The sequence below is a fragment of the Apodemus sylvaticus genome, chromosome 1 (assembly GCF_947179515.1).
Source record: "Apodemus sylvaticus chromosome 1, mApoSyl1.1, whole genome shotgun sequence".
In the NCBI taxonomy this organism is placed as follows: domain Eukaryota; kingdom Metazoa; phylum Chordata; class Mammalia; order Rodentia; family Muridae; genus Apodemus; species Apodemus sylvaticus.
This window is the reverse complement of record NC_067472.1, coordinates 86,203,023-86,230,560: the sequence shown is the minus strand read 5'-3', so window position 1 is coordinate 86,230,560 and position 27,538 is coordinate 86,203,023. Positions and strand designations below refer to the sequence as shown.

Sequence of the window (27,538 nt, the reverse complement as noted above, 5' to 3'; positions counted from 1 at the left end):
CATATACCCAGAGGATTCCCCACCATGTAATAAGGATACATGCTCTACTATGTTCATAGCAGCCCTATTTATAATTGCCAGATGCTGGAAAGAACCCAGGTATCCCTCAACAGAAGAGTGGATGCAAAAAATGTGGTATATCTACACAATGGAGTACTATTCAGCCATTAGAAACAATGAATTCATGAAATTCTTAGGCAAATGGATGGAGCTAGAGAACATCATACTAAGTGAGGTAACCCAGACTCAAAAGGTGAATCATGGTATGCACTCACTAATAAGTGGTTATTAACCTAGAAAACTGGAATACCCAAAACATAATCCACACATCAAATGAGATACAAGAAGAAAGCAGGAGTGGTCCCTGGTTCTGGAAAGACTCAGTGAAACAGTATTTGGCAAAACCAGAACGGGGAACTGGGAAGGGGTGGGAGGGAGGACAGGGGAAGAGAAGGGGGCTTACGGGACTTTCGGGGAGTGGGGAGGGGGGCTAGAAAAGGGGAAATCATTTGAAATGTAAATAAATTATATCGAATAAAAAAGAAAGAAAGAAATATATTTTATCTCCAAGGGTATGAGAAGAAGAAAAAGATTTTTTTTAATGGATTCATTTGTCTTTAAATTTTAATGTGATGGAGCCTCCTATCAGTGGCTACATCAAATCATCTATTATCAAGAGTGAAAGTAAAATCTCCATTGCAGAGGGGAAAGACTGTATTTTTCACATGTATGACTATTAACTATGTATTTCATACCCACTAGAAATAATTTATAATTTTATTTTAAAAATTAGCAATTTGTACTTGTGATAGAAAAGATACACCATTTTGAAAAATACAAGATATGAAAGTCGTGCATTCATTCACCAGCCGATAACATTGTTTAAAGGTGATTTTTAGGTGAGTCAGTATCAGGACATTTCATAGAGGCTAGCACACAGTAAGTGCTCAATAACATCAAGGAATTTAAAATAGTTCTTATAATTTATCAGTTGAGGGTTCTGATAAAATTTTTTTGAGCTATAATAAACTGGCAGGTTTCTTTGTGTGTGTGTGTGTGTGTGTTCAAAGTTTTATTTTATAAAATAAGTGTGTTTTATTTGGAAAATAGTATTTTATAAATAATAGTACTTTCTAATCTTAAATTAATATTAGCTATAATTCAGTATGTTAGTTATAGAATTGATTAAATTTTTATTTTTATTTTATTTTTATTTTTTATCTTTTTTTTAGTAATTCTTTTTTTAAATTTTTTTTCTTTATTGATATATTTTTTTATTTACATTTCAAATGATTTCCCCTCAGACCTAGCTATGTCGATGTCCTGAGATGCTTGGTAATCAATCACATCAAGGGTTGCTCTGGGATGGGCATTGCAGATCTAGATATCAGCTCTGGGAATGAGAATAATCCGCTAATGAGCAGGTTTAGTTTTTCTTTGGCACTGAGTCAGGGGAGGAGGGTGCCCTGCATTTGTCTTCTTTCTCCTAGATGTGTCCTATAGGCGTCTGTCCCTTTAACCACAGGTTGTCCAGAGAAACAAGAACTCTCCTCCCAAGGGATTATGTCCCTCCCAACTGTGCACCAGAGGCTTGGGGCCACAGTGGCATAGACACCATCAAAAAGAGAGAAGGCAGGAAGGAGGCAACTTTGTGGCAGAAACAGCCTTTGGGAAGGAACAGGAGACAGTTCCGGGCCGGCAGGACCATTTGCTGGTAAGACAGGTGCTTGTGGGAGCATCAAGGGGATTCTAGCGGAGCAGCAGCATGGGCCAGGGATTTCAGCACGGGGCACGACAGATGGCTGCACGGCCAAGGCCAGGTGACTTCCTTCGATAGTTTCACTTAGTATATCAGCCATGCAGCACAAAAAAACAAAAAACATGGGAGTTCCCTGGACTGGGCCACAGGGATAGCCACTGCAGCTAGACTTGCTGCTTGCTGGATAAATGGCCACTGGTAAATTCTTCTCCTCTCAATGCCTTTATTCCTTTGTGAGCAAGACAGTAAATCCTGTAACTGTGAAATAAAATTCAGAATTCAGCAACATATAACATAGAAGTTCACCTGAGTGGCCAATTGTTGCTCAGTAATCTTCCCAACTATTAAGTTTTCGTCTTAAACTCTGGAAATCACAACAGTGTTTAGAAATGGCTCAGTTCAACTCTCTCACTTTCACAGAGATTTTTTTTTCTGGAGATATTTTTTAAAGCATGTTTAAAACACTCGGCAGCTTTCAGCTTTGACCCTGGGATTGCATACGCTTGCTCCCCAACCCCAGAATCCCAAGTCAGGAAATGTCTCCGTTCAAAACAAAATGGCGATCCTCAGAGTTCTGTGTTTGCTTCAAAGGCCCATCTGTACCAAAGACAACTCCAAAATCAAACATAAACCGAAAAGACCAGAACAAAGAAATGTTGCTGGCCAAAGATATCTCAAGGTCAATGGAGAGACCTTCTTGATCACGTGGGCGCTTGCCAATTGTGTGCATCTGTAGCATTCACTCTGCTTTATTTGTGCTCAGAAAACATCAAGATAGAGAATCAGTTCAGACCTGTTTACAGCATGTAGCTTTAGATTTGCCTGGATATTAATTTAGTGATTAGTTGGGATGCAGGAAATTGAGCATGCCACAGGAAAAAAAAATCATTGTCTTTTAAATTGGAGGAAGGAACAAAGATGAGAATGAGTCTTTTAAGATCAGCACTGTTCATAGAGTTCATAGACAGCAAGAGGGTCTACGTGTCTGGGTGTCCGTGAATGCTCTGGCAATCCATGTCTTGAAAGGCAAAATGGAGAGGAAGGTGGGGGTGTTTGGGGGTAATGGAGCCGGCGTAGATCCCAGAGTTCAGGTTCAGCAGTAGGAGAGGAAGGGATAAATGGGAGTGGCTCCAATTCATTAGCTTTTGCCTTTGTCGATTTTTGTTGTTGTTGGGTTTTTTTGTTGTTTTTTTTGTTTTGTTTTGTTTTGTTTTGTTTTGTTTTGTTTTACTGAATTCTTCCAGTGTGAACGGTGTTGAGGGTCAAATTTTGTTTTGTTATGCTTTTGGTTTCATCAAGGTGGGGTCTCAAATAGTTTCGGCTGGTCTCAAATTCATGAAAATCCTGCTGCCTTAGCCAGGTGCTAAGATCAAGACATAGGCTACCATATCTGCATGATGTTTGATTGTTCTGATGCAGCACTTTTGAGTCTTTGCTATCTGTGTCCCAGGCAACAGGCAGGAGCTCCCAGAAGCCCTACAACTAGCCAGAAATGACATTATTATCATTACTGTGTGCCTCAGAGGACAGTGACAAGTGAATAGGCTATGTAATTTGAAAAACTCAGTCAGAAAAAAAATTGTGTGTGTGTAATAAAATTGTGGATGCAATTGTGTGTGTATGTATACATGTGTGTGTGTTTGCACATAAATGTGCATGTGTGTGCACATCTGCACATGTATGTTTGGAGAGGGAAAAGCAGCTCAATTTGGCTAAATTTGTGCTAAGCCCTGAGCATAGCCCACTCTGCTTCTCATTTCCACTCATCTTTACTCTGATAACTCTATTACATCTCCAGAACATTGCTTGAGGAAAGCACAATCTCTTGTCTGTTGTTGTTTCTTCTCTTTTTAAATTATTTTGATGGTTAGCAACACGTGTGACTTGTACAGGTTAATGAGTTTTATTATAATGTTCCTGTGTATGATCTCTCTTTCCATGTTGACACAGAGAGTTTAATGCCAACATTACTAACAAACATAGCTCTTCAAGACTGAGGCGAACCTTTTTTTGCACCTAGGAAGTCAGACATCTCTCTGAGCAGCAAAGGGTCAGGAAAGCACGGAGGAGAAGGGGCAGCACCCCGGGCCCTCCTTTCTGTGCCTGTTGTCGCCATGCTACAGGCCCAGGTTCTCTTTGCACCTGCATATTTTTTCCACTCTATGTAAACTAACTTTCTAGAACAAAAAGGCAGAAAGGTAGGGGTGCTCACCATTCACAAGAATGCCTATTGAGAGGGAAACCCAAGGGACATCGTCCACAAGGTTGAGGACCCACAGCACAGGAGCGCCTAGCCTTGTTTCTGCTGCCGTAGGCCAGACCATCTCAGGCAAGCTCCTTCAGTCTGCATCAGAGTCCGTGTCTTCCCTGCAAGTGGAAACAGCAGCAGCTCCAGCTCTACAGTGCTGCCCCGGCTAAGCAAGAGCTTTGTGAACAGCAGCTACTTTTTATTAACACTAAGTCGAGCTTGGTGCTAAAAATGGAAGACACAGCTATGGAGCTTCTATTCACGGCAGTTAGGTTAGACACCCAAGGCTCGTGTAGAGAAAAGATAGCACTCGGCAGATTAACAACAATACAGGGCGCAGGTTACAGAAGGTCAAAGGAAGAACAACTATAGAATTAAAAACACTACAAGTGGAAGAAAAGGTGGGCAAGTTCACTGACATCACAAGTTGCTTGGAAAGAATGGGAAATAAACTCCAGGCATCCTGACCCACATGCTGAGAGCTATCCATGAAACCGTGTCATGGCACTACCCAAAAACTGCAGTAATTAACAACAAGAAAGTCCTTTTCTATGAGTTACACATTTCACATGCATTATTTTCTTAAATCTCCATAATAACCAGGAGTGAGAGGTTATATTTTCTCCTCCATTCCAATAAGAACATTGAGATATGTGAAGATGAATAAATTTCCCAAAGTCTTACGGCCATAAAGTATGTCGTCCGGGGGCTTCAGTGAATTGCAATGGAAGGATAATGGGTAGAGGGGAGCAGGGTAGCTGGAATCAAGAGGGTGTCAGGCTGCCTCTTTGTGGATGTTCTCAAAAAGAAACAGGCTGGTGTTACTGGAAGAGGAAACCAAGCAGAGGAGTTGACATAAACGATAAGAGTTTGAGGTGATGGAGGGAGGCCTTGGAAACAAATCCAGATGGCAAATGTTCCCTTTGTGCTTTCCTTGGGGAGGAGGTAGAAGGAGAAGCTGAAAATCTGACAATTTTATAGTTGGTCAGGTTGTTAGAGCTAAGCTGGTGACACTCGGAGTTAAGAAGCATTCAGGAGCTGGGACACGGATCAGTGGCTAATGGTGACAGATCTCTGTGAGGATGGGGCATTCTTCAGAAATCCACTTCCCAGTCTTCGGCTGACACTCCCCATTCCTCACTCTTTCCTACAGGCACATCCCACTTGGTATCAGAAAATAACGTTTTTCAGGAATCATGAAGGTTCTCCTCCACTGTCAGAGACTTAGATTCATCTGGCTTGCCAAGCCGGCCGGCCGGCACTTCCACAGAGATCCCGGGCTCTGGGCACCTCTGACACTGGATGACTTTGAAGCTATCAATCGCTGTGAGAAGTCATTACCTAAGAACTTTAACTTTGCTGCAGATGTACTGGACCAGTGGTCCCTAAAGGAGAAGGTATGACAGAGCAGGTCTCCAGTGTTCCTGTTGCCCACTCATCTCTGTCTTCCGGGGCCTCTCACTGTGCCCTACCTGCCAAGTTTAAATCAGTTCTTTATCTCAATGAGGGCAGGGACCTAGATGACTCCATGGAGACTCATAAATACCAAGAGCCCATAAGTCATTCCAATTTCTGTCTTTTGACTCGTCTCAGCAAACTTAAAGTCTAGGGAGATGAATTCAGATTAACTCTACCTTGGTATATGCTTATCCCCTCTTAAAAATGGCAAACACCATGAAGAGCTGAGTCTCCAAGACTATTCAACTGGAGAGGAAGATTTCTCCCCCAGGCACACTGGGGAAGCCCATGTGGAGAAGGAGTAGCAGTAGATATCCTCTCTGCCTTCGGTGTTAGTCAGTGTTCCATCACTGTGGCAAAACACCTAAGACACACAATTTCAAGCAAAGGAAGGTTTGCTTTGCTTCATGGGTGCAATGATTTGAGCTTATGTCCACTTAGCCCTGTGGTGGCCCAGGGCATCACGGGGAACATGCATGTGAGAAAGGCTGCCTACCCACTCCACTTCAGGGCAGCTGGGGGTGGGGGGAAGAATGAATAAGAGGAAGGGCCTAGGATCTGATTATTGTCTTCTTTAAGCTCTAGAGCCACAGGATAGGAGACCATGACTTTTAACATGTGCATCTTCAGGTGACACCCCTTAAACCATAATACATTATCTGTCCTTTCCCATGTGTTCCTGGCCAGTCTGGAGAGAGGCCAGCCAACCCAGCCCTGTGGTGGGTGAATGGCAAAGGAGACGAGGTGAAATGGAGCTTCCAAGAACTGGGCTCCTTGTCCCGAAAGGCTGCCAATGTGCTCACCAAGCCCTGCGGCCTGCAGAAGGGAGACCGGGGTGGCTGTGATTCTGCCCCGCATCCCTGAATGGTGGCTCATCAATGTGGCTTGCATGAGAACAGGTTAGTATTACAAATGTCACATGAAAATCATGCGGAAACACAAAGAGACAAAAACTTGAAAATTGTGTGGAGTGTCATCTTTGACTAATGCAGCCCTTACAGAAAGGAGAGAAAGTTAAAATTGGGAGCAGTTGTGATGTAATAATAATAACAAATTTAAGAAATTAGGGATTAGTGTGATAACCATTTTGCAAGAGAGGAAATCAAGACACAGTGATGTTAAGACATTTGCCAAAGGTTCACACCACTCAAAAGTTATGTAATTGGGGATCTGGGGAGACAGCTCTAGTGCTTGCTGTGCAAACATGCGGACCTGTGTTCCCACATCAAAAGCTTGGCGTGGAGGGACAGGTTCCTATGATCCTAGCACTGTGGGGCAGAGACAGACACATCCCCAGGGCTCAGTGGCCAGCCACATCTAGTCAAGACAGAAAGTCTCAGGCTGTCCTGAGACTGGCGCACTGAAAGTGGCCACACACACAAATGAAATTGAAAAAGAGAGTTGCAGTATTTAGAGTTGCACAAAAAAGCTCTACAAAAGCAAACTCAAGTGTGCATGCTTCTCCACAGTGCAGGGTGTGTGGGTCACCTCCCCCCAACCCACAGTTCTCTCTTCTGGGTGTATATCTAGATTATCTGCAACATAAAAAGACAGAAGAAGAGGAAGTCTTTGGGATGTAAGAACATAAGAGACTCTGGACTCAAGTTGGGAAAAAAAAAACTCCATTCAGAAGAATTAATATATCTGACTATACATTGTCTCCAAAGTAGTAACATAATGTATCCCAAGTAAAGGCATGTCTTTCAGATAGGTCTGTATGCCATGAACTGTGGCTCACCCTGTTTGGGTAAATAGACTTGTGATGGAACACAGTTGGCTCCATTCGCTCCACAGCAAACATGCTGACTGAGACCAAGAACAATCCTACAGTCCAGAGTCTAACACATGCTCCAGGTCTTTTATCAAAAGATTTCTTACCTAAAAAAAAACTTCAGACCTCCATTAAAATAAATAAGAATGCTTAAATGTAGACTACTACAGAGAACAGAAAGATATTAGTGCAATGTTATTAGCAGGTATACAAAACCAGAAGCAACTTAAATAGAAATGATTAAATAATGTATAACCTAGATAAGGTGTAAGTTTAGTTGAGGTGTTGATTGATGATTGAATGGTTTGCTCTTGCTTAAAAAGCAATTTATATTAGCAATATATCATCAGGAGAATTTCAGTGAATTTTAGATGCTTTTACTGTCAATAAAATAGATGAAAGCAGGAACATAAAAAATGTGTTAACTCACTATATATAAAGGGAGATATAAATTGGAAATCAACTGTGATTGGGAGAAGATTAAGGATAGTTTATCTGTTATAAAAATATTCCCTTAATATTATTTAATATAAGTTACTTAGATTAGGAAACCTGTGGGTACAAATGCACAAGCTAGTGTTCAAAAATACAAACAACAATAACAAACAACAATAACAGAACAGCTCATTAAGTGAAGAAAAGCAGCTTCAGATCTGTTTATTTGCCAAAATGTTAAACCCTTTATGTGAATTTTTTAAATTGCCTTCACTCGCCACATGGCAAACTGTTTTGATTTTGCTGGAAGGCATGTGCAGTGAAGCCTGAGATACTGGCCATCCCACAAACATTTGCTGTCTAAAACCCATTACAACAAATCTTCCTCTGACTCCCAAGGTGGTCATCTATCCATTGATTAATTCATAAATCCACCATGGAAGCTGTAACTGGGAATCGTTAAGAGCAAATGACTTGTAAGAGAAATCATTTTGTATTTTTATATTAATTGACCATTCTAAGACCCTCTAAAGTCTTTTCTTAAGCTAACTCAGTGAAAAACAGTCAGTAAAATAGCCTGGGATGGCAAGATGGCTCTGTAGGGAAAGGTGCTTGCTATGTAAGTCTAGTCAACTGAGCTTAGCCCCTGAGGCTGACCTAAAGGTGGAAGGGGAGCACTGACATTGCAAAAGGTGTCCTCTGCCCACATGCACACCACAGCATAGAGCCCCCCCCCCCCACAATAACACTAAGAGCAGTAAAGAAGAGCCTCCTTGCTAGGAATTCAACTCCACAACTTCCTAGTTAGCTGATTTCAGAATACCCAGCAAGAGTACACTGCCATACAGCACAGGTCTTGGGAATAATGGAAATGGCTCTGGGGACTGACTTTGATAGTGCCATCGCCATGTATTGGTTTTGTGGCCCCTAGGTGAGTTATCATTCACTGGCGTGTGATACGTGCTCAGTGAAAGGCGGTGGCTATCTGTAATGTTTTGAGTATCGTTGTCCTCCCACGGATTCACTTTTGAGAGTCAAACCACCTGCTTACATCTTATCCTTACATCTAATCCTTACACCTTACATGTAATCCTGCCCCGCGCATTCTTCTCATAAGGAGCTTTGAAATCCTGTCTCTGGCTAATGTTTGGAATGAAGAGGGATAAATTAAGCATGACCATGGTCATCTAGGAAAACCTTGCCGGTGCCAGGCCACTACATCAATGATCTGCAGGCTGGCTCTGCCACTCACCAGCTATCCCCAAAGACTGCATGCACCTGCTGGGGATGCTTAGAATAGTAGTCTCAGGTTATTGAGATGGCTTTGTTACTAAAGATGCTTGCTACACAACATGGGCCTACTAGCTACATGAGTTCGATTCCCAGAACCCACAAAAAAGGTACAAGGAAAGAACCATGTCCACAATGGTATCATCTGATCTCCATGCAAAACACAACACACACACACACACACACACACAACACAACACACACTCACAAATGATAGATGAATAAATATATCTTTTTAAGTTTTTGAAGAGTAGTCTCTAAGAATCTAGGGCTATGCAATCTATCAAAAAGTAATGAGCAGGCATTTTCCTATCTGCATATAATTTTTCACTCTGTCCTGTTGCGCTGATGTAGTATGTATCTTATAAAGCATTTGAACAAAGGAGATAACACATGAAAAGAATTCTAGTATCTCCATACCTCTTACACTTCTATTATTTTCTTCTCTCATTTCCAGTGGTTTATCTTGAAAAACTCATCTTGGTTGAAAGATTGAATGAGATAATGTTCACAGAAACCACTCCATAGAATGTAACACGATGATTAAGTATCACATAAGCATTACACAATCACCTTTCAAGCATGACATGAAAGTGGTTCTTACTACTACCCCATCATTGTCAGCCAGGTGCTGTCATTATCCCTGTGATAAAAGTAAAGAAGGGAAAGCCAGAGAGACACAAGTCATAAGGTTAGCAATTTGCAAAGCCAAGACTAGACCCAAGGCCTCTCAGATTCCAAAGCCACTGGCTCCACTGATCCCTCATGCCAGAGTACAGTGGGATAGCCCAGTGGGATAGCCCAGGGAACCAAGGCACAGGTGGCTGAGGGCTGAGATCCGAAATTCTTACTCATCCTACAAGACCTACATTTCCCAATAATCTCCAGAGCTGTTAGTTCAGGAATCATTTTCTGTTCCAGGGCTTGTATTCATGCCAGGGACGATCCAACTGACCAGAAAAGACATCCTCTACCGGTTGCAAGCATCCAAGGCCAAGTGCATTGTGGCCAGTGAGGAAGTGGCCCCTGCAGTGGACTCCATTGTGTCAGAGTGTCCCAACCTGAAGACCAAGCTCCTAGTGTCTCCACGCCGCTGGGACGGGTGGCTCGGCTTCCAGGAGTTACTTCAGTGAGTATTTGGGTGGGAGGCACTAGCAAAGGCTCAAATAATAGCTACAGCTCTGAATCTGTTGGTCCAAAGACTCAGAAGTAGCCAGAGCTGATACTAGGCTCCTTCCCAAAAAAGAATATTTTTAAGTGTATGAACTTATGAGTACATGTATGTCTGTGTATCACATGCATACAGTACCCAAGGAGGCCAGAAAACAGCATCTTAATAGTTGTGAGCTGCCCTATAGGCACTGGGAATTGGAGCTATGTCCTCTGTAATAATAACAGGTGGTCTTAGACCCTAGACCATCTCTCTAGCTCCCTAAAAACATCATTTAAAGAAGTTACTTACAGATGGAAGAAAGAAGCGTAGCTCTGCTCTGACTCTTCTGTTTCCTCTGTGGCATGTGAGGAGTGTGCTATAGAGACAGACCTTTGGGCCACAACTATCACAGTCTCTCTTTTATTCCTTGAACATCCACTGTCTCTCCTGCCCCGATGTTCTTTCCTGGTCCTTTCTATAGTTGTTCTATCTTGTCAGGTTTCCATTCAAATGTTTTGTCATAAGTGATGCTGCTCCTGACCACCTTGTTGGAAGGAAGCAGTAAGGCAGTTTTCCCCTTCACGGACTGTTTCTTCATGCTAGGCCTCTGAGTGATCAGACTAGCCTCATGTCCTCTCTTAGATTCGGTTTTTCTACTCTGAGGTTGGGACTAGAAAATTAGGCTCCAAAGCCAAATTAGATCTACCACTTGATTTTGTAAACAAAGTGTCATTGGTACACAGAGGTGCTCTTTTGTTTGTATATTGTCTATGGCTGCTTTCATTTAATAATAGCATGACTGCTATCTGCCTTTGCAGAAAGCATTACAGCCCCTGCCTTAAATTAAACTCTCTAAGGATGCCAAGGCTTTTCCTGTATGTTTGGTTGATATCTGTATCTTCAACCCCTAACAGAACACAGCTGGGTGCTGAAGGAATACTTAGTAAGCAGACAACACTTATCCTCTGTTTTCTTCATATGTAAATGAGAATAATTATACTGCAAGTATTCTGTGACATTTGAGGACAAAATAAGCTAATATAAGAGAAAGCATTTCTGAAGTTATTAAAAAATAAGAAAAATGTTCACTGACAGCATAACCATTATTTAAATGGCTGATGTTTTATAAAAATAAAAAGATCCAGCTTATAATTTTTATAGGTTGTAAACTCAGGTAAGCTATGTGACAGTCTGAAAATCTGCATCTTAATCTATGAGATCAGGATAATGACAGTATAGTATTGCAGAAGAAACAAACAGGATAAATCAATGTGACATGCTGGGCATAATGGCTAGAACAAATGGCACAGTAGTTGCAATTGGATTTGAGGCTGACTCACACAGCAGATGAAGGAGCAGGACTTGGGGCTGGTTGACTTTTGGTTAGGACATCGGTGGCTGGTACTGTCATTTGAGAGAAGATGAAATTGGTGATATAGCTTGTCAGCACAATGCTTGGTACTAACTGAATGACAAGATTGGTCTCCAGTCCCAGCATTACAAAATGAAAATTAAAAGCAGGCATGGGGTATATCCAGGTCAAAGCAGGAGAGTGAAGAACTTAGAGGCCAGTTTAAGGTACACAACAAGACACTGAAAAGAAGGAGAAGAAAAAGAAAAAAGGCAAGAAGGAAGGAAGGAAGGAAGGAAGGAAGGAAGGAAGGAAGGAAGGAAGGAAGGAAGGAAGGAACAGAGAAATGGACAGAGAAGGGAAGAGAACCAGCCTATAAGATAGTCAACTTAGATTTAAGGGCTGTTGAGAGCACTAATTACTCTTCCAGAGGACCCAGGTTTGAGTCCCAATACCCATATGGCAGCCCACAACCATCTGTAAGTCAAGATCCAAAAAATCCAATGCCCATTTCTGGCCTTCATGGGCACTGCATGTACGTGGTACATAGGCATACATGCAGGAAAAACACCCATATACATTAAAAAAAAAGAAAGACAGACAGTGAGGCAACCATATGGAGATCAGGGGTCTGAGAAGATCCAGATGTCTAACAAGTGTGGAATATGTGAGTCTCAGGTATAATGATAAAAATCTGAAAGTTACCAGGCAAGATCAATTGCTGAAACATCTAGAACTTACAACTTAGGGAGCCAAAAAGACAGAAAAACCAGACTTCAGCGTCACCCCAGGCACATCTTTCTCCCCCTCAGAGATTCTACTGTCTCTTTTTTCAGTGAAAAATAAATAAATGGATGAAAGCCTTGTATTAGTAGGTCCTCATACTTAATGGAGAAATGCCCAAAGACAAGAGATGTCCTCTAACCTAGGATGTTAAATAAAGTAACTTAATCACCCTCTCTGGAACCCAAAAACTCAATGATCTTTTTCTATTTTAAAGAAAGAAAGCTGTCAAATATATCTCAATATTTTGTGAAACTATTTTTGGCATTACGGACAAAGTATGTTTGTTATCTAATGATCTCTATCTTATTTTTCAATGGCATTCACTCATCATTAAATTATCTGAGTATTAGAGTTGTAATTCAGATGATAGAATTTGCCTAGCATGTGTGAAGCTCTGGACTCCTCCAGCGCCTCGTAACTTGGATGTGGTGGCACATGTATATAATCTCAGCACCCAAGAAGTGGCAGCAAGAGAAAGTTTAACATCATCCTCAAAGGCAGTTTTCAGTCAGCCTGGGTTCAATGAGACAATGCCTCAAAATAAAATGATAACATGAAGTTCACTGAAATAAAACCTGTTATTTGGAGTTTTTTCAAAATGAGAAATTTAAAAAATATAATACACGAGGCATACAGATACACATAATACAGAGCAGGGTGATGCATGCCACTTATCCCAGCACCCGGGAGGCAGGGCAACAGATATCATCAGTGAGTTTAAGGCCAGGCTGCTCTACACCGGGTTCCAGGCCAGGCATGAGCTACAGAATGACTACCAGCAGAAGTGTGTCAGTTCACCTCATATGGCCTCCTCTGTCACACAAGACAATCTGAATCCCAGAATCCCTGCCATACAATGTGCACCAGAATAAGACATAAGCCTCACCCAGATCCTTCTGTGTGAGAATGGCATGTTTGTCTAGGGAAGGGAGGAACTGGAGAGCTGCGTACACTAACAGTCTTTCGCTGTCACCTAAGATACACTCTTTCCACCTTAGTAATCCAAGTACAGATGATAGAAACAGTAATGAGGAGTGTCCAGGTAGCTTGCTGAGGCACAGACCCCAGTTCAGATATCCTTCATTGGCCAACCTTTGGTGTGATGCCAGCATGACTAGGAGAATTCCAGACATGCGCATTGCATACATTTTATACATGGACAGTTTTCGTGGGCTGTGACACAGGATGAATGGGCAGGTGTCAGACAAAGGCATCCTGTCTTCATTACTCTTTTTTTCTCATGAAGGTGTGTGTGTGTGTGTGTGTGTGTGTGTGTGTGTGTGTGTGTCTGTGTGTGTGTGTGTGTGTTCCCATGTGTATAGGCACATATTTAAGAGTACACGTGTCCATGTTTGCATGCAAAGGCCTGAGGCTGATGTCAGCTGTCTGTCTTGATCTCTCTGCCTTACTCACTGAGTCAAGGGTTCTCCTCAAACCCAGAGCCCACCAATGTCTCTAGTACAGGTAGCTCTCTTGTGCTGGGGATCCGGTCTCACCTTCCAAGCAATGGACTCATGATGGGCCACTGCAGCTGCCTGGCATTTACATGGGTGCTGGGGTACAAACTTTAGACCTCATCCCCAGCCCACATCACGTTTCTTAAAACAAGCAGATGTCTCCTGTAGGACTTCATATCTGTTGACTATAATTCTCCCAAGCCTTTTCTTAACCAAACACTGAAAAGGGAAGAAATGACCCCGATTGGCTTAACTTAATTATGACTAAGTGAGATGCATGTGGCTACCTAGTACCTGAACAAAACCGACTTTTGTTAGTTCGGGAAAAGGATGGGATGGCCATTTGGTCAGTTATTAGCTGTTTGTGTCAGATGCTGAAGATACTGAACAACCACAACAAAGTTTTGAAGCTTGATCTCAATGAATTTGGCTTTTAAATCTAAAGGTCCGTAAATCATGAAATGGTATTGACTTAGAAAGATTCAAATCTGTTTTTAATAGTTTTATAAATTATAGAGACATTAAAATAAAATATATGCACTTTTGATATTGACATGTTGAGTTATCTTGGTTATCTTTTTGGCCTACAAAGAAATGAGTTTAAAAATGAGGACTTTATCCTGATCTTTAGAGTCCCTCTAAGATTCTTGGGAGTTTCTGCTCAGGGAAGCTCTGCAGCAGATTCAATCCATTATTCCCCTGTAGTAAATGGGAAGCTAACACAGAAAAATGCTACCGAGTCAACTCAGTCTCCTCAGTCTCTATCTTTGGGTTCATCTGCAGATCGGCCTCTGAAGAGCACAATTGTGTGGAGACAGGAAGTCAAGAACCAATGGCCATTTACTTCACCAGTGGGACCACAGGCTCCCCCAAGATGGCTCAGCACTCACAGAGCAGCCTTGGCATTGGGTATGCCCTTTGTGGAAGGTAGGAAAGAAAACTACAGTTTTGTTCTTATTTTGATTGTAGCCTTGTCTCACACTGTAGCTGGCTCTGGACTGTAACTCACTCTGTAACCTAGATTGGCCTCAAATTTACAGCAATCCTCCTGCCTCTCTCCCCTCCCCCACAAAAAAGGTTGAATTTGCAGTAGTGTACCACCACACTGCTTCTTTGTTTTGTATGCAGTCTCCCAGGTTGCCAACGTGAGTGTCCAACTACTGATATGACACCTCTCCGTAACTGGCTATTAAGATATTTTTACATAGATCCATAAGACAGAACTCTGGATGCCTCTACCCCACCCTAGCTAAATGGTGCCATTGAAATAACTGATCAAGTAAAAATGTAGCATTAGTTCATGATTCATAGCACAACTGCTTCTCTCTCCTTATTGCCAGGTGAATTTACCTACCCAGAAGGGTCTTTGAAACAAGTCTACCTAAAACTACCACACTGCTCTGTTTAATTTTCCTTCTACCTAAAGTTAAAGCATTCAATGATCACTCTTAATCATCAACCCAATAAGGTCTAGGATACCCAGGGGATTGTCTTCTGGGTAGGCCTCAGATATTGCTATCTTGATCATGTTGACTGAAGTGGTAAGACCTGCCCACTGTGGGTGGCACCGTTCTCTGGGCTGGGATCTTAGACTGTGTGAAAAAAGAGAAAGTGAACTGAGCACAAGCATTTATCAGGCTCTGCCTCCTGACTACGCACACAGTGTCATCAGCTCCCTCAGGCTCCTGCTGCTACCAATTTCCTAGCATGGCGGACTCTACCCTGGAACTGTGAGCAAAATCAACTCCTTCTCCTTCAAAAGTAGATAATGTATCTATCTTCCTGTAACATTTATTTACTTAGTTCACATTATTCTGTGTTTGTTCCTACTTTGCTTTCCTAAAATAAAAGCAGAGATCTGTCTTGTATGCTTTGTGATACCAACACCTTCTATGCAAACTTTCTCTCTGAATATTTGTTGTATCAATGGACAAAGTCAGAAAAGTACATCAAACTCAGCTCCCCCATTCTACTCCCAGATGACATAAGAGTCAGAAAAGTCCTTCTAAGAAGAGGGAAGTAGAACCCTGGCTTGTGAAGTGAGGCTTGCTCCTCTGTGGGGTAGGGCAAGACTACTCCTCAAAAACTACTGTTTGCTTTTCACTTTGGTTTTGTTTATTTTGTTCCATTAATTTATTTATTCACTTTACATCCCTGTCATTAACTTCCCCTCCTCCTGTTCCCCACTTCACACTGCACCTCCTCCCACCTCCCCCTTCCCCTCCCCTTCTCTTCTGAGAGGATGGAGCCCCTGGCCTGGGTAACGCTCACCTTAGCACATCAAATCTCTGCAAGACTAGGCACATATTTTTATGTTTTATTTTTGCTCTGTTCTATTGCTTTTCTGTATGTAGGTACTGGATGGACTTGACATCCTCAGATATCATGTGGAACATGTCAGATACTGGCTGGATTAAGGCTGCTATTGGTAGTGTGTTTTCAACATGGCTTCGAGGTGCCTGCGTTTTTGTGCACCGGATGGCCCAGTTCGACACTGATACCTTCCTAGATGTAAGTCTTGACCCCACAAAACTATAAAGAATGGATTCGTCAGACTCCAGGGTTTCCCAAGCTTCTGGAAATCAGGGTTGTTTTGTTTTGTTTTGTTTTGTTTTGTTTAAGCAGCAAAGACTCAGGGAGTTGACTTCTGAATGCTTGCAGGTGAAGGGGAATTACCCACCACACTCTCAGCAGGAAAGCCAGGCTACAGCTGTAAATCACTCAGGGCTCACTAGTGGATAAAACATGGCTGCTCACTAGTGTGGATAAAACCTGGCTGCTTAGGAGCCTAGTTCTAAACAACAGAAGACTCCAATTTGAACCAATATTTTGTTTCTGACCTAATGATAAAAGGACAATAGCTGATCTCAGAAAGTTGCCTCTCAGAGTATCCCTTTCCATCCCCTGTCTCTTCCCCATCCTGTGTTCCTCATTGTAATTCTTATACCCCAATACTCCAGCAAACTAAGTCTGCAGATCTTCCACTGGACATGGCTACATTAAGATATCTGACTTTCAGGGAGTGGGGGACCAGAAAAGGGGAAATCATTTGAAATGTAAATTGAAAAATATATCGAATAAAAAAAAGAGAATAAAAAAGAGAGAGAGAGAATAAAAAAAAAAAAGATATCTGATAGCACAGCAAGCTAACTGTAGCCTAAAAGACATTTCAAAATAACTAGAGGTTTGGATATTGTCAATACATGGAAGTGATTATATTTGACAATACGTACGTACATGCTAATTACTTTGATTTGGTTATATACAACACACACACACACACACACACACTGGAGTTATTATGCTCCATAAATCAGGGCTTCCTAATCATCAACATGAAGACATTTCTTCACCCAGGAAATTTTTATATACCCCCACAGTTTTACAAATCCAACATTACTCACAATAAGTCATAAAACTTTTATTTTAAAATATTTTTTCTTTTTTTATTGGATATTTTCTTTATTTACATTTCAAATGTTATCCCCCTTCCCGGATATCCCCTATCCCATTCCCCCTCCCCCTGCTTCTATGAGGGTGTTCCTTCACCCACCCACCTACACCCATCTCCCAACCCTCAATTCCCCTATACTGGGGCATCTATCGAACCTTCATAGGACCAAGGACCTTTCCTTCCATTGATTCCTGACAAGGCCATCCTCTGCTACATATGCAGCTGGAGCCATGTGTACTTCTTGGTTGGTGGTTTAGTCCCTGGGAGCTATGGAGGTCTGGTTTGTTAATATTGTTGTTCTTCCTATGGGGTTGCAAACCCCTTCAGCTCCTTCAGTCCTTTCTCTAACTTCCCCATTGGGGATCCCACACTCAGTCCAATGGTTGGTTGCCTCTGTATTCGTATGGGTCTGGCAGGGCCTTTCAGGGGACAGTTATATTAGGCTCCTTTCAGCAAGCCTTTCTTGGCATCCACAATACTGTAGGGCTTTGGTGACTGTATATGAAATGGATCCCAAGGTGGTAAGTCTCTGGATGACCTTTCCTTCAGTCTCTGCTCTACACTTTGTCTTCATATTTGCTCCCGTGAGTAGTTTGTTCACCCTTCTAAGAAGGATTGAAGCACCCACACTTTGGTTGTCTTGAGCTTCGTGTGGTCTGTGAATTGTATCTTGGGTATTCTGAGCTTTTGGGCTAATATGCACTTATCAGTGAGTGCATACCATGTGTGCTCTTTTATAATTGACTTACCTCACTCAGAATATATGTAATTTCAGAATCCATTAAGAACAAAGCAAATTTACATATTAATAAAATATTTGGCAGCTTTGTCTTAATGAAAATGTGATTAAAGCCAAGTATTCTTTTAGCAGTAAAAACAATGATTTAATCTTTATGAGATCTGTAGTATTAACAAAGCAGCACACTTGTGTGTAGATAAAAGCTGTGTTCAGTCTGTGATTCTTTTAAGTTATTTTGTAAATTGTTTTTTGCTAACTGGTCTAACAGCTAGCATGACGGCCCTAAGAGAAATACAATGAAGTATTGGAAGAAGACCGTCTGCATAGTTTAGCAAGTGCCTTGAGAAATAAACTGTTCACTCCATGATTTGAAAACTGTCTTTTGCCTGCTGGGTGGTGGTAACGCACATCTTGAATCCCAGCACTCAGGAGGCAGAGACAGGAAGATCTCTGAGAGCTGGAGGCCAGACTAGTCCACAGAGTGAACGCCAAGACAGCCAGGGCTACACAAGGAAACGCTGTCTCGAACAAACAAACTAAACTTTTATTTGTAGCTGTAAACTTTGTATAGGAGTTGTGCTGTTCTGAAAAGTACCCAGTACACACTGCACTTACTAAGAAGAATTGACTCTGAAGCAGGTGTCAAGAGAGAGAAAAGCTACTGCAAGAATTAGGAGTTATTCTTGACCTTATGACAGCCCAGCTGGCCTGCATGAATCTGGACAATGTTGTCCAGAATATTTATGTTTAATACCAGCTGTGAACACATTGGACAGGACAGTGAAGCCTGTCCCTCCATTACGGATACCTCTAAGGCATGATGACTGCACAAGACTTGAAGGTTTGACCCAAGGAAGCAGAGGTGGAGTTAGCCTGGCAAATGTTAAGTCCTTTAAAGCATCTGTTTCTGCCATGCCTCGGTGTTCTCTGAAGGTGGGCTATTCTTCCCAGGAATGGCACTAAAAGGTCCTGGTAGGTTAGCTCATACAGCCAGGCTCAATGCAACACAGAACATATGGGGAAATAAGGGTAGGAGTTTCTAAGAGTTCATCATACAAAGTTCTGGAGTTGAGGAAACCAGTTCACACTTCTGATTGTTCTCAAACTCAGCAGTTCCACTACTAAATTCAACAGTAGATACCTGTTTCTAAAATATGTACAATTCTCCATTAACTAGTAAACCCCAACATGTCACTGATGACAACTGGTAAATATTTACTTTTCTTATTCCATGGGATTAGCAGGCAGTAATGGAAAAGAAAGCTTGTATATGTCATGTATAGCCATGGCCTCTACCTGACCACTACTGACATTATCTGTCTTTCTCTGTCTTCCAGACACTTACCACATATCCCATCACGACCCTGTGCAGTGCTCCTACAGTGTACCGGATGCTCGTACAAAAGGACCTTAAGAGGTACCAGACAGAACTCCCCATTTGAACCACAAGCAGAAGCTGTCATGCAACATTACAGAGCTTCCTTTACCACACAGGGTAGCCCGAAATCTGAATCTCACTGTATAGACATTCTGGACCAAATAATTATTCTGTACACTGTATGATACTGGGTAGATACCATTAGCATTGTCATCTCCTTTCTCTTCATTCACAACAATCAAAATGTTCCAAGATATTACCTAATACATTATGGGGACAAAATCATATGCCACCTTAAAATCCAGGGGAAGGGCTGGGAGACAGATCAGTCAGTCACATGCTTACCACCCAAGCATGAGGATCTGAGTTTGATCCCCTGAACTGTGATCTTCCAGGTGCTGTAGTATGTACTTGTAATCTAACAGTAGAGGAACAAAGATAAGCAGACCCCTGAGACTCACTGACAAGCCAAAATAGCCTGTTTGAGGAGTTTGAGACCAGGGAGTGAGCCTATCTCAAAACACAAGGTGATGGTATGTTCTGGAATCACATCTGAGACTGCCTTCTGACCTACACAGACATATAAACAAGGGCACCTGAACACACACATACACCCTCACCTATAGGAACACACACACACACACACACACACACACACACACACACACACAGCCTTTAGAATAAGCCCCTTCAAAGCAAATAGGAAAAAGGCAAACAAAACCCACACATATGCATCCTTGAAGAGAAGTGAATGAAATTTACAACTCAGGATTATATGTTTTAGCCAAATCATCCACCACCTGTCAGGTAAAGCTGTGATACATTTTTATACAACTAATTAAATTTTAGCACATGGTGTTGCTTGACAAAACTTTTCCTGGAGAAACACAAAACACACATTTTCTCACCCTAGATAGGCAGCCAATGACAGATCAAAGTACAAATACCACCAAAGTCCAACTTGGTGAACCACTAGCTAGTGAACCACCGGCTTGTATTGGTGTCACTTATTAAATTTAGTATGGGGTGAGTGGTTACTTGCAGGAGCAGAAATGACTCAAAAACAGCAGCAGCACCAAAGTTTATTCCGACATCAATGACAGCTCACAAAATCTGGGAACCTAAAACTCACTGCACAGCCTGCAGGCAGCTCAACAGATTTGAAGAGTTTTAAACCTCTTACAAGCAGCTGGGCTGTTTTCTTCTACTTACTTTCAGTGAGCTGATCTAGTTTCCGGAGTCTCATTTGCAGATTTGTTTTTTTCTGAGCCTTCTTTTCAATTTATATTGCTTACTCTGGCAAGGAGGGGCCTAGTGAGATCTAGTTAGTTTCAGGGACTTCCTGAAGATATTTTGAGTCCTTTACTTCCAGTTTAAAAAAGCTTTCTTGCAGGATAGGAATGGTTCAATCTTGTTACACAACACATGGAAAGAGAAAGAGGAGGAGAATAATTGAGCCCTGTAGGCCTGACCATCTTCCTTTCCTACTAAGGTCTGGATGCCCAGGGGAGGAAGTGCTTTGAGACAGTGACACAGATAGCCACCTCCTCTTTTCTTGTCAGCGTCATCTCCTTGTGGCTGTCCATGTGAGCTTCTTGCCTCACATTTCAAGTGTAGTCCAAAGCTATACAAGGGTTGCTTGAAGACACAGAGAACATTTTGCCCATTTAGCTGCCTGCTTGTTTGGGATCCCACTACATGTGAGAGTCAGACTGTCCCAGGCTTCCAACTCTTGATTCACATAGGTCACCCATTAAAAGAGCAAGATCTAAAGTCAAACAGGCAGGGCTTTGTTACTTGCTTACTTGACCTTGCTAAGCCCCCATTCATTTCATCTATGACACTGTGACAAGGATTCAGTGTAGATGACATGCTTGGGACATTGGTCCAATAGGTTCACAGAGCAGAGCATCCTACTTGGGGCTCTATTACTGTGAAGGCTTTTGCAATTTCTTTAACCTCCCTAGACCTTAGTCTCCCCATCTGTAAAATGGGTGCTCTGAGAAATCTAAGAGGGTTCCTAGAGCTGTTATTGCACAACCACCACCTAGTCTGTTGTATCATTTATTCATAATTATAGTACTTTCTATTTTTAGTGTTCTCATCTACCCCTTTCCTCACTAAGCCCCCCCACCTGCTAAAACATAGTTTATTCAGAAATATTCTTTTCATCACTCATGTGCCTCACACAACTAGAAGATATCCAGCAATACAGGAGCTGTTCAGAAAACACTTAGGTCGTGAGTGTTTCTACAGCCTGTTCTTCTAGCGCTTCTCTTGCTTGAACATCTGAACTTGTGATGAAATGCCCCCCACCAAAGTCCATGCAACTCTGCCTCTCCAGATATCAATTCAAGAGGCTGAGGCACTGCCTGACAGGAGGGGAGCCACTCAACCCCGAGGTGCTGGAACAGTGGAAGACGCAAACTGGGCTGGAGCTGTATGAGGGATACGGACAGACTGAAGTGGTATGTCCGAGGGACAAAATTTGTTTAGAATGTTTTCCTCAGTGGCCATGGGAGATTGGGTCCAAGACCCCAGACAATACCAAAATCCTCCAATGTTTATGCTCCTTTATGTGAAACAGGACAGGATTTGCACAGAACTTAAACACATCTTCCTCTATTTTTTAAACTGCTAGATAACCCATGGTATCAAATACAATGCAAAATTACTATTTAAAACTACCAATTAAATAGTTGCTGTCTGTGTTACTGGGATATAATGGGGGAAGCAATGCTTGTATATATAACACAGGTCCAGTTTTTAAAACTACATACTTCAAAGTCCTTGATTAGTTGATCCCAAGGATACAGAAACTATGCATATGGAGACCTGTGTGTGTGTTTGGGGCTATTCAGCCCTCAGATTGAGCACTGAGTCCTTAAAGTGACCCACTCATGCTAAAAATCTTTGTAGAATTTCTCACAACACCTTGCTGTAAATAGTTATTACAATATGTGAATTGCTTAGCTAGGTATGGCTTCAGAAGAAATATGATCGGCCTCCCTGCCTGCTCCCTGCACAGCAGCTAGCTAGCTCCAGAAATTTAGAGATTGATGAGTCTAGAACTGAGTGGCTCATCTTTCCACTGCAGTAAGAAAGACCTCCCTACCCCTGAGAGCCTCTGGGAGAATCTATTCCAGTGTGCCTCCAATGGAACCTAGAAGGCATGGTTTTCAGCTGAGTTATCCTCAGCTAGATGCAGGATATGTATGTCTGTAATTCCAGTACACAGGCAACTGAGGCAAAAGGGCCACACATTCAAGGATAGCCTCATCTATGTCTTGGGTCTAAAGCTACCCTCCACTATATCATAAGATCTTTAGACCTTGTCTCAAAAGTCCAGGCAGCAACAATAAGAAAGAAGTATGGTCCTCAAAACAGCAGAGTGGATGCCATAGGGAAATGTAGACTGCACATCCTTGGATCCTATCAAACATCACTGGATCAGAACCTTGGGGGTGAGGCTCAGTCATTAGTGTTTTAACAGTGCATTTGTTGACTCTGATCAACTACTCCCAAAACTTCACCCCAAGAATGACCCTGCATTCTGGGAATATCAGTAAAAACTGAAGAGGGGAGGGTGAGGGAAAGGGAGAGGTAGAGAGGGAGAGGGGGAGAGGGAGAGGGGGGAGGTAAAGGGGAGGTTGAGAGGGAATGGGAGGGGGAAGGGAGGGGGAGGGGAGAGGGAGATGTGTATGCATATGTGCCTGCCTGCCTATGGGCAAAACACTACATCTCTCAACCCCTCCACTATACATACATATATACATATACGGATACGTATCCATATATGTATATATACCCAGAGCACTGGGCTTACATCTCATAACTAGCTCACCTGGCTTTTTGTCTGAGTGCTGGGGATCAAAACTCAGGTCCTCATGTTTGATGACAAGCACTTTATTGACTTAGCCATCTCCCTAGCTCCCAAACTGAATCTTAACTCATTGTCAGAATTTATACACTTATATAAAACTTGTCCTCTTTATAGGGAATTATTTGTGCCAATCGCAAAGGAGAAGAAATTAAACCAGGCTCCATGGGAAAAGGAGTAGTGCCCTACAATGTGCAGGTGGGTTGAGAAAACATCTGATTGGTTCAAGAAAGAAGAGTGCTTTCCTTTTCTCCCCATTCATAACCTGTTTTTATTTTGTATATTAAAAAAAATGAAAGGCATAAATTATTTCTTATTCCAGATTATAGATGAAAATGGAAATATCCTACCACCTGGCAAGGAAGGGGAAATTGCCCTTAGGCTGGAGTCTGGTCGGCCCTTCTGTTTCTTCTCTGAATATGTGGTATGAATAGAAAGAACATGCTGGCCATGCCCGGGTTCAGAAATGGGTCCAAATTTCCTAACTACCGTGTCTTGCTGACTCTTGGGCAGGTGTCCAATGCAGGTCTATTTCATCAGCTGTAAAGTGGGGAGAATAACACCCATTCAGTGAGAGTACTCCTAAGATAAATTCTACAAGTAAGAAGTCATTTGTAGTGGCTGTCCTCAGAGAGGAAAGGTGGACCAGCTAAGGCAGAAAAGGTTGCATGCAAGCACAAGGTTCATAGGAGAGGATTAGTTCTTAGACCTTAGAGTTTGTGGGTTCTTTTGTAGGAACTGCCCTATCAAAACCCTGACTTCTTTTTAGGAATATGATGTATAAGTCACTCATTGGGTGTCACGCCCCTGTCTGTTCTAGTAGACAAATCCCCAAATGGCATCTTTGATTGGCAGGACAATCCAGAAAAGACTGATGCTACAATAAGAAGAAATTTTTATGTCACTGGAGACAGAGGAGTGATGGATGATGACGGATACTTTTGGTTTGTCGGCAGAGCTGATGATGTCATTATATCCTCTGGGTTTGTATGTTTGCTGCTCTAAGAAACTGATGACATAGCAGAATGGGAGACTTCTGATTTGGAGAATGTGATGATCAAAGTATCAAAGGCTTCCTCCCCTCTGCAGGTACCGAATTGGGCCATTTGAAGTAGAGAGCGCACTGATAGAGCACCCAGCAGTAGTTGAGTCAGCTGTCGTCAGCAGTCCAGATCCGATCCGAGGAGAGGTAGGGTGGATGTCAGAACTAAAGAATTTCATTTTCAAGTCTTGTCCATCTGTCTACCACAAAGGCCAACTTAGGGTACTTGTTTAATTCTCAAAGGAACATGTATGCCTGGTAATCTACTTACAAATGAGTTCCACCCCAAAGAGGTCTGGGATTCTTTGTGTGGCCTGGGTCAGAAACTCCCCTTAATTCGGGGATTCAAGCTTTAGCCAAGCATACCTTTGATGTTATTGAGGCTCTGACTCAATTGTCTGCCTGAGATCTTAAGCTCTATTTCTCCTATCACATAGCAATCAGCTCAGGACACAAATATCCCCACACTATCATGAAGAAGTGAATTCCTTTTGCACCCGTTTCAAGTAAATTCTACCACATCTCTACCCAGTGTAGTCCAGCAACTTGTATAGGCCAACTAGCCAAACCTAGATGATATGATGGTCTTGGGAAGTAAATGCTGGTAGCCCTACTAGAAAGACATGAGGGGAATATTGTTTAGATAGCTCATGCGGCTGTTGTTCCATGGGGATCAGACACTGTGTAAGCAAAAGCATCAGATTTCAACTCCCATACAACCATTATAGCTCAAAATACATTTCTTACAGAAACAAGAACAGGAAATTGTACCCAAGATTGGCCCAAACTTCCCATGGGTCTATTTAGGAAGCACATTTCCCTTTCCTCCTGGAAGTTTCCTGACTTAGCAAGCAGAAAAATGTCGAGCAAGTGTGGCTATCAGTACACTCTATCCCTGTTTCTGTGCTTCCCTCTCACATACCAGTGGCCTTTCACAGCGTACTCTCTAAACAACATCTTTCCCCCTTTTGAATCATCACTTTTGATCTATTCCAATCTGCAATATAATTCTTCTCCTGCCACTACATCATCTTTTCAATAGAACTGATTTCAAATGCCAGAAGCACCTGCCAATTAGAATCAATGCACCAATTAAAATACTGCATCTTTAAGCAGAATTCCAAGTGGAAGGAAATATTGGGAGGCAACAGCCCTGTCCAGATAGATCCTTCCTGATCTGTACTTTGTCACATCTACTCTTTAGAATCTCATCCTGTTCAACATGCCTCTAATTGTGGAGGTGCCGTGGCATAATGTGCACCTCGAAATCAAGGGCTGCCTCATACAATCAGCTAAGCAGATATGCTAAGTCCATGGGACATATAAACAGAACTCAGCACTCCTTACATTCACAGTCCATTCCTCTGGGAAGAAATCCTCAAATATACTTTATAATTTGTAGCCAAGCTTCACTCAAGTGTCTCTGGAGTCTGCACTGCTATGGACAGTCAATGCCTTCATCCAGCAAGAGTTCCAAATCCTTGATATGTCTTACAAGCAAATGGTCTTTCCATTGCAGGTGGTGAAGGCATTTATTGTGTTAGCTGCACCCTTCAAGTCCTCCAACCGTGAGAAGTTAACTGCTGAACTTCAGGATCATGTGAAAAACTCAACAGCACCTTACAAGTACCCAAGAAAGGTAGGTTCAAGTTACCTCTGTTGGATTTTGACTTTACACTTGCTGTGTATACTAGAAGATAACTCTTGAATTTTACACTGAAAGCTTTTGTTTAAAGTGTTTTATATTTAAGATACAAGTGATCCTTTGCTGCAGGGGCTGGGAGTATGACTAACGTACTTGGCTGTGAAAGTATGAGGATTGGAGTTCAGATTCCCAGAACCCACGTATATTCGTGGGTGGGTGTGCTGGCTCAACTGCCTTGAAAGGCAGAAGTAGAAGAACACCAGAGCAAGCTGGCTAGCAAGACCAGTCATATTTGAGAACTCTGGGTTTGATTAAGAGACCTGGTATCTTAGGTGGAAGAGTTAACCAAGGATATGTGTGTTTGCCCAAATAGGTGTGTTCACACACATGCAAAGAAAATGCATAGAAACACAGACGGAAAAAAAAAAAGAAATAGACTGCAATACTAAGAATGTTTTCAGAACTAATAAGGGCCATTTTATATGGGGAATGGAAGTTAAGAATCACCAAGTTCCTAATTTTTAATGTTCCTAGTTCCTAATGTGGCACCTGATCTACAGAGTAAAACAGGCTATGATACTTCTTTAACCCCAAGATGTTCAAGTAGTCCTATTTAATCCTCAGAAGTGTTCATGCGCATGCGAGAGACACACACACACACATACACACACACACACACACACACACACACGACTCTTCCTGAACCTTTCTTCAAGGTTAAAGGACAGAAGAACAAGCACATAAAAGACAAAGATGGTTGCACTACCTTCTGACTCTCGAGTATTATCAGCTGTTACTGGTTAATTACAAGACCATTTCATCATTTGAGCCAAAATGTAGTCCATGTTAGTGATCAGATCCAACTATCTTCACACTTTCTCCATTAAAAATAACTAAACTGCTAACTTTGACTTACAGAAGAGAAAGTGAAGACATTTAAAGATGTTTGAGAGAAAGAATCAAAGACAAAAGTGGCCAAGTCAGGGTGTAACGTGAAATCTCTACTAACTCTATAAATAATCCCTAAGATTTTCCTCAGACTGTTTAGGTCCCAGCTCTTGAAAGACATTTTAAGAGGTCTTTTTCTGAATCACATGTAGTAGAAGGCAGTTGTGTTCTAGGTGTAAACAGAGGGAAACCAAAGGATAAAGAGATTTATTTTTGGAAGGATATCCAAAGCTGGGAATCTCCCATTTTAAGCCTTAGGCCAGGGTTCCTGCGATTGTACTGACTGTTAGCTATGATGAGACACCGGAATCAAGTGCTTCTTGTTGTCTTTCTGTCAATCAGGTGGAATTTGTTCAAGAACTCCCAAAGACAATCACTGGGAAGATCAAACGCAACGTGTTGAGAGACCAGGAATGGGGACGGGTATAGCTGGATAAGAACCGAGATGGAAATAGTGATGTGGTTTGGTCCAGTACTAGCTTCCTGACAGTTCGACTACACTCTTAAAACACTTAAACATCTTTTCCTATTTCAATCTTAAAATGCTTTAACATTTGTTTTTTCCTGTTTGAAAATAGTTGTACCTAGGAAAACAATAAAGAAAAAAGCAAATTCTAAACATATTTGAGAAGGGTACTGATGTGATAAACCAACAGAGAATGAAGTGTCAAAGGTCAAATAACACCAGAGAAATGGACAGCATACTGTGAATCTGTTTCATACATCTTGCGCTGATTAATCCAA

General features: G+C 42.0%; 1 protein-coding gene across 1 annotated transcript; it reads left to right on the top strand.

The window, feature by feature from the left end:
- The first annotated feature begins 5,203 nt into the window (after positions 1–5,203).
- On the top strand, positions 5,204–27,223 carry LOC127697267 (acyl-coenzyme A synthetase ACSM4, mitochondrial-like). Its single transcript, XM_052200290.1, is given in 14 exon segments — positions 5,204–5,404; positions 6,153–6,299; positions 6,301–6,364; positions 9,883–10,090; positions 14,492–14,635; positions 16,063–16,219; positions 19,239–19,318; positions 21,624–21,747; positions 23,277–23,357; positions 23,482–23,583; positions 24,015–24,142; positions 24,249–24,348; positions 25,721–25,840; positions 27,137–27,223. Coding segments are annotated over 14 exon segments (1,743 nt in total).
- Positions 27,224–27,538: the final 315 nt, after the last annotated feature.